General features: G+C 30.3%; 1 protein-coding gene and 2 non-coding genes across 3 annotated transcripts; 1 reads left to right on the top strand and 2 right to left on the bottom strand.

The window, feature by feature from the left end:
- The first annotated feature begins 820 nt into the window (after nt 1–820).
- LOC120189017 lies at nt 821–2,808 on the top strand. The gene is made up of 3 exons (XM_039192367.1): nt 821–1,157; nt 1,651–2,414; nt 2,495–2,808. The coding sequence occupies exons 1-3, from the start codon at nt 1,070–1,072 to the stop codon at nt 2,585–2,587; spliced, it is 945 nt and encodes a 314-aa protein (XP_039048298.1). The 5' UTR covers nt 821–1,069; the 3' UTR covers nt 2,588–2,808.
- A 3,709-nt stretch (nt 2,809–6,517) lies between these two features.
- On the bottom strand, nt 6,518–6,601 carry LOC120190242. Its single transcript, XR_005522602.1, has one exon. It is a non-coding gene; the product is annotated as a small nucleolar RNA Z196/R39/R59 family (small nucleolar RNA).
- A 93-nt stretch (nt 6,602–6,694) lies between these two features.
- On the bottom strand, nt 6,695–6,771 carry LOC120190235. The gene has a single exon (XR_005522601.1). It is a non-coding gene; the product is annotated as a small nucleolar RNA Z195/SNORD33/SNORD32 family (small nucleolar RNA).
- Nucleotides 6,772–7,271: the final 500 nt, after the last annotated feature.

The raw sequence follows: 7,271 nt of genomic DNA, 5'->3' as shown, positions 1-7,271 counted from the left end.
TCGGTTCAGTTAACGGTTAAAGAAAAAAAAAAGTACGGTAAATTTGGTTAATGGTAATTCAGTTCGATCGACCACTATTTTAATCGAATGAACATCCCTACCCACAATTTCACGAGACTAGGAGTAATGTATTATTAAATAAACCCTCAAATTTTATTATTTTATTTACTTAGTTTTTTTTATATTTTACATTTACATGAATCTTTACATTTTAATTAATACTTACTGCGATCAAACTCTAAGAGGAATATTGTTTTTTTTAAAGGTTTTGAGATCAAATAGATACACTTGCTCAAACTATGATCTTTATTTTAAATTGGTCTTTAAACTTTTTGAACATTCTAAATTTATCCCAAATTATATATATATATATATATATATATATATTAATCACATCCTTTGTTAATAAAATCGTTAGCTCAAGTATATTATTACATGTTTGAAAAAAGTGAAATTTAGACTAAACTAAGATTGTAACTATTTACATATTTGGATGAATTTAGTAATAAAATTAGAAGATTCAAAAGTTTGGGGACCAATTTAGAAACATGGTCATAGTTTAGAGATTAAAAATAGAATGTTTAAAAGTTTAAGGAACTATTTAGAATGATATTCATAATTTAGAAATGAAATTAGAATATTTAAAAGTTTAAGGACCAACTTAAAATAAAAATTATAGTTTAGATACCTATAATACAAATAAATCAATAAAATAATCCATAAAATATTTTGATTTGATAGGTCATGCGTATTAGCTAAATAGCGAGAATATAAAGCCGTGAAATTTCCTCTCAAAGTGTATTTCAATTTTCAAAGGGATTAAGGCAACAAAAGGAGCGTTTTTTGAAGCGGGTTCTGAATTCTAACAGCGAATCGCTCCCTGGCTTTTGACTGCCAAATTTTCCCAACTTACTAACAGTCAATATTACCACTCCTGCTACTTTGTCCTTTCTTGCTTTTTCCCAGCAGGTTTTCCTTACCAGTTACTACTAGTGATAGCAGTAGGCGAGGGGTTAAGAAAATTGAGAGAAAAAAATAGTAGTACAAAGGGAGGAAGAGGGAAACAATCATGCCATCAGGTGCTAAGAAGAGAAAAGCTGCCAAGAAAAAGAAGGAACAAACAGCCAACACCATCACTTCATCAAACAACCCACATGGTACTTTGATTTTTTTTTTCTTTTGAAATTTTGGGTTTAGTTTTTAATAGATTTGAGATGATGGGTCTTTTTGATTCTGTATTTGCATGTCTCATTCTGTTATTTTTTTTTATTTGCTGGAGATTTACAGTTCAAAGAAATCAGCTTGCCATGTTTAATGGATGATATTAATTGTCTAGTTTATGATATTGATTGGGATTGTTTCCCTTTAATCACTTACCTTTCACTTTATGCTTTTTTAGGAGATTTTCTAATATATTTGTTTAGGGCTTCTGGCGATTTATAGCCAATCCTGTATTTTACTTGATTTTGACCACTTCATGTTTTTTTTTTCTTTTCATCCAAAATTGGTTGAAAAATCATTTTCCTTAATCAATTTAAAAATGTCCATCAGTTTGGCACAGTGTTTAATCTGGTAGTTCCTGTAGGGGATTGAAATATTTGTTGTTTGAATGATGGTTGGAACTATTATGATGTTTATCAATGGTGCTAGGAAATGATGATCCGAGAAGCCAAGACGAAAGGGATAGTGATGGTGGCGACGCTGGTTCCCATGCATCTCAGGATGACTACAATCACCGGCATACATTCAGCCAGGGGGAATATGAAGGGAAAAGATCGCAATCACATGTAACTGAGGAGAAGTCTGTGGAAGAGGCCACTAAAGATACAGAAAGCACCGAGAAATCGGGATCTGGTGTCGTTGATGTTAAAATCGAGAAAGGGTGGGAACTGACTAATGATCTTGAGAGCACACATGTTTCTATTCAGCATGTTGAGCTTGATAAGAACTCTAGCAGCAGCAGTAGTTCGGATGATGAATCTCAAGTCTCTGAGAAGAAGTCGAAGGAAGAAGCCTGTAATATTGGTTCTGAAGTGGCCTCATATAATATCGAGAATAAGTCGGCTACTGTTTTGGCTGAAGATGTTCCGAAGGTCGCTGAACATGGAGCATTTGAGAATGGTGATAGTAATTCTGCAGGTGACATTGTTGCTGTTGACAACGCGGTAAAAACTGCTTTATCTATGCCAGAGTTATCGGAAACTTCTGAAAAGAATTCAGTACCTGATGTAGTTGAATCAGGGTTGAAGGCAAATGAAGAGAAATTATTGCCCTCATCAAATGTGATTTCTGGGGTTAAATTGGAAGGAGCTGAAGGAAAAGACTTCCCATCCTTGGATATTCCTACGGCCGAAACAAATAATTTTGCAGAAACAAACCAAACATTAGAGCCCCACGAGTACTCTGAAAAGCAGGTATATCGTGTGTTTGAATGCTCCTTATTTCATCTAAAGAAAAACTGATTTTTCTTATATATTTCTGCTTTGGTTCACAGCCTCGTGCTGCTTCGACTCCACCACCGGTGCAAAGAACCTCATTCTTAAGTTGTTGTGGATTGTTTGAAGCTTTTACTGGTTCTGGTAGATAACCGAATTTTCGAGTTATCTATCAAGTTAAGATAAAGTTATATTATACTTTCCTTTATAGTTTGCAGAACTGAGTGTTGAGATATACTGAGTAGGTCATGCCCTTTGTGCATTTGTGGGTGTATGGGAATGCTAGGACTATGAAACTAGAACTTGAGATCTGGAACTTATTGCTTGTCATTGTTTCTTTTTTGTTCAGTTATCTGGTATTCTTTTCCAATCAGCACTGATCTTGCCTTCAACCTCTTTGTCTCGTTATTTTAACAGTTTTCCTTTACGGATTCATCGCTTAAGGCTTACAACTAATTGATAATGGTTCCCGGTTGATCTAGGTAGCTTGATGAATGACGACTATAAGACGAAAATCCTTATGGTAGCCCGTTCAACAGTCTCTCTTGTTAATTATGTTCTTGTTAATCTAGAAATTCCTTGCATGTAATGTTGGAGGCTATATGTTTAGTCAATTATCGTCCTTGTTGAACTAAGAGTGCCAATGACAATTGTGCTATCTCTGTATTGAATTGTGCCCCTCGTATTTATTGTCTTTGATATGGTTGATATTTAAAAAAAAAAAGAAATCAATTTTCATAGGCTGTAAACATATGTTGAGTCTCAAATTCTAGTCACTATGTCCGATTCTTTATGAAGTGTGCATATATATATATATATATATATATAATCCAATTACATGTGTAAAATTTTTTAGTTTTACATAGATTTAAGAATTGGATGAGGGAAAATAGACGATTGAGTTTAACGGTGAAAAATAAGAAGATATTTATTAGAAAAAATGAGTTAATTTTAATCTTTTATTTTCATTTATCCATTGGTTTTAAATTCTTGTAAATTTAAAAAAAAATGTATTGTGTAAATGGATTCTGCCTCGATATGTGAACATGGGTGGGTTTAGAAATATGACTCTCAAAGAACTCTTTAAATAAATTTTAAAAATTAAACATACTAGGATCGAGGGGCGGATGTACTTGGCTCTTTAGGGGTTATGTGCATACCTATTATTTTGGATAAGTTATTAAATATAATCTAATATGTTAAAAGTTATTAAATATAATTCAATATGTTAAAAGTTATTAAATATAATTCAATATGTTAATGGATGGAGAAGAAAATAAGAAATTTTGTATGCCCATTTTGTTGGAATTTTTTTTTAAAAAATTTTGAACCTCTATATTAAATTCTTGGATATGTCACTGTTAGTATCTAGTCCTATATTCATACCAGTCTTGCTTGCATAACTTTTGGGGACACTTTACAAGATAATTCCTCAAATTCGAGATTTTTAAAGAAAAATAATACTCACTCTCTAATAATTAATGCCACTGGATAAGTTTACGAAATTAACCACTTAAACACAAACAATAATACACATCTTTATTTTAAATCAAATTCAGTATCACTTCATTCATGAAAATTAAAAGGAACTGTAAATACACAAAATATTTCATATTAAAATCAACATAAATGATTTCATAACAAAGACAATCGATACCAGTAGATTTGCTTGGTACCTACTCTCTTATGGTCCGACATAGACATAAGCATCATAGAAAATACAAGTAAAAAGAAGGATAAAGTATATTGGTGATCTCTTTTATTTTTGATTTATTTTATTTTGATCATCAATTTTTTTTGAAAAAAAAACCCCACTCTAATCACTTTTATTTATTATTGTAACATTAGCTCTCAATAATAAACAAAACGTTAATTTAACTTGACTCTTGAATTTTAAACATAATGTTAATCTGATTTTCAATTTTAAATAATATATCAATTTGATTATTAAATTTCAATAAAAATATTAATTTAATATCTAAATCTGATCGAAATTTTTATTTTTGATCACAGTTCATCATCATGATCGATTTCATTGAAACTAAGGACATGTAAGCAAAATAACTCCAAGAATATGAAGGTGAACTCTAAATGTTCATGTTTTAATGATCAAAACTCAATTAATCAAATAACATAAATCAACAACCCTAGCACGATTTAACAGCATTGCTATCTCTCAACTAGCTAATGAGTACGGAGCATGTATCTTTAAGCAAACCCTAGGCATCCGGGCTGTCCAGCTGAAGTTGAACTTTCTCGAAATTCCAGGTTAGCTTTAAACCTTCAGGGGTGTTTAGATGGGGAATGTGGGATTCTCATGAGAATAGAATCCACATTCTTCTGTTTGGTTAGTCCTGAAATCTCATTTTCGGTAATGTAATATTATCAATAGTGAATTTTTTGGTGTATATTACCAGGAATGTCATTACCTCCATTTCCTTAGGTATTGTTGGATTCCCGGCGTTTTGGACTAAAATGCCCTTAAAATTTTTTTAAATATCATTTTTCTGTCATTAAATAATAAAAATTCTACGAAGGTTAAATTACAAATTTATCCTTAAACTATTTTAGATTTATAAAAAAAAGTCTATAATTAAAATTTTATATGAAGTTCAGGGGTTAAAATAAAATTTTACCATTTCATTAAACCTTTTTATATTTTTAATTTAGTAAAAAAAATTATATAAATTTTATGAATTTAAATTTTTAAAAGAAAATATATAAATATTTTCCAACTTGTTAAAAAACAAATATATAATAAGGACAATTTGGTCAAATATACATTTCAATAATCTTTTATTCCTTTAACAAAACACGGTAATCTTACATTCCTGCTAAGCCAACCAAACATAAAATACAACATTTTCATTAATCCTATTCCCTGGTAATCTTACATTCCCACTGGTAATCTTCTATTCTGTGAACCAAACGCACCCTCAGGGTGTGTTTGGTTTGGGGAATGTGAGATTCTTATGGGAATGAAATCCACATTCTCCAGTTTGGTTGGCCGAAAATATCATTCTCGATAATCTTACATTACCAATAGTAGTTTTTTTGGGTATATTATCGGGAATGTCATTACCTCCCTTTCCTTAGGTATTGTTGGATTACCAGCGTTTTGGACTAAAATTCCCTTAAATTTTTTTCTTTAAAAAATATCCTTATTCTGTCATTGAATAATAAAAATTCCACGAAAGTTAAATTACAAATTTATCCTTAAACTATTTTAGATTTATAAAAAAAATCTATAATTAAAATTTTATATGAAGTTAAGGGGTTAAAATAAAATTTTACCCTTTCATTAAACCTTTTTATATTTTCAATTTTGTATAAAAAATTATATAAATTTTATGAATTTAAATTTTTAAAAGAAAATATATAAATATTTTCCAACTTTGTTAAAAAAACAAATATATATTAAGGACAATTTGGTCAAATATACATTCCAATAATCTTTTATTCCTTTAACCAAACACGGTAATATTACATTCATGCTAAACCAACTAAACACAAAATACAACATTCCCAGTAATCCTATTCCCTGGTAATCTTTTATTCCCATTGATAATCTTACATTCCGTGAACCAAACGCACCCTCAAAAGCTCTTTAAAGTTTAGATACTGCTATTTGTAACTAATAAAAAAAGTCAATTATAATAATAGTTTATATAAATATTTAAATATTATAATCATCCATGATCAATGATAAAGTATAATATATTATTTACTTTCTTTAAGTTATCTAAATTCTTAAATGATGATATTAAGATAAAAACCCAATTTCTCTCACAAGACTTGTTCATGATTCCGTATTTGTCATTAAAACGAAAAGCGCAGCCACTGATACTAAAAAGAAACTGGGCATTAGATCCCACAGACAACAACAAAAATAAACTATTAAAGATTGTATTTTTAAAAATAAAAAGGCTAAGAATTAATTTTTAAAATAAAAATACTCGAAATTGTTTTCCTAAATACATAAATTTTTATTAAAAAAAATGATTGCTTTTTTGGTGAACCAATCCTAGTCCCAACAGAAAAGTTGTTTTAGATGGAGGGTTAAAAAGAGGCTTATGTATATAAGCAATCTCAGCCGAAAGAAGGTGACTGTTATATAATCGTTATAAATAAATCAGGAATGATAATGATTTACATCATCGATTGCTGCAAATGACAAACAAAAAAACATCACAAAAAGCCAGTAACTTGCAAAAACTACCCCAATTTTGAGACTCTAAAAGGATACTGAAAAATCATGCAAGAGATCAGATGGTAGTGCTTGTTGTTATTCATCATTCAAATGCGGCAACGATGGGTTATTCTCATCACGCCTCCTTGCATATTTGTAAAGAAGAAACAGGATTAAAGGAAAAAAAAGAGTTTGATTATTTAGGGTTAATATGGATCAGATAAAAGAGTTGTTTTTATCACCATCTTCCATCCAGAGATGAAAGTGAGACCTGGTGTCAAACAACAATCATCATTTCCATTTCTAAAGAATCAAAGAACACCGGAACAGATAAATGAAGGAAAAGGTAAGATGGAGAGCTATTGACGGATCAGATAGTCGATCGTTAATTACTCGGCATATAGAAACTCAGACTGGGTATCAAGATTAATCTTCATATCCGCATTCAATCCATTTCAATTAAACCCCAAAGAAAATAAAAAATAATAAAAAAGATGCTAAAATGATATCTGTAGATGAAATCGGATATGAATGTCCATCACCAACTTCGCACATGAAGACATTTAATTTATGCAAAGTAAGAAGGGGACAATAGAGAGGGTTCTTGTTTTCTTTTAAGGAGTAACAGAAACAGCCTTGAGAAGAAA

This window comes from Hibiscus syriacus, unplaced genomic scaffold, assembly GCF_006381635.1.
Source record: "Hibiscus syriacus cultivar Baekdansim isolate YM2019G1 unplaced genomic scaffold, ASM638163v2 tig00004072_pilon, whole genome shotgun sequence".
Classification (NCBI taxonomy): domain Eukaryota; kingdom Viridiplantae; phylum Streptophyta; class Magnoliopsida; order Malvales; family Malvaceae; genus Hibiscus; species Hibiscus syriacus.
The sequence above is the reverse complement of the archived record's forward strand: the minus strand, read 5'-3'. Positions and strand labels throughout refer to the sequence as shown.

Excerpts from the sequence above, each read along its gene's own strand:
- LOC120189017 (XM_039192367.1), top strand. The coding sequence starts at position 1,070 with ATGCCATCAGGTGCTAAGAAGAGAAAAGCTGCCAAGAAAAAGAAGGAA. Across the intron at positions 1,158-1,650 it reads TTCATCAAACAACCCACATG|GAAATGATGATCCGAGAAGC; the intron begins GTACTTTGATTT and ends CAATGGTGCTAG. Across the intron at positions 2,415-2,494 it reads ACGAGTACTCTGAAAAGCAG|CCTCGTGCTGCTTCGACTCC; the intron begins GTATATCGTGTG and ends TTTGGTTCACAG.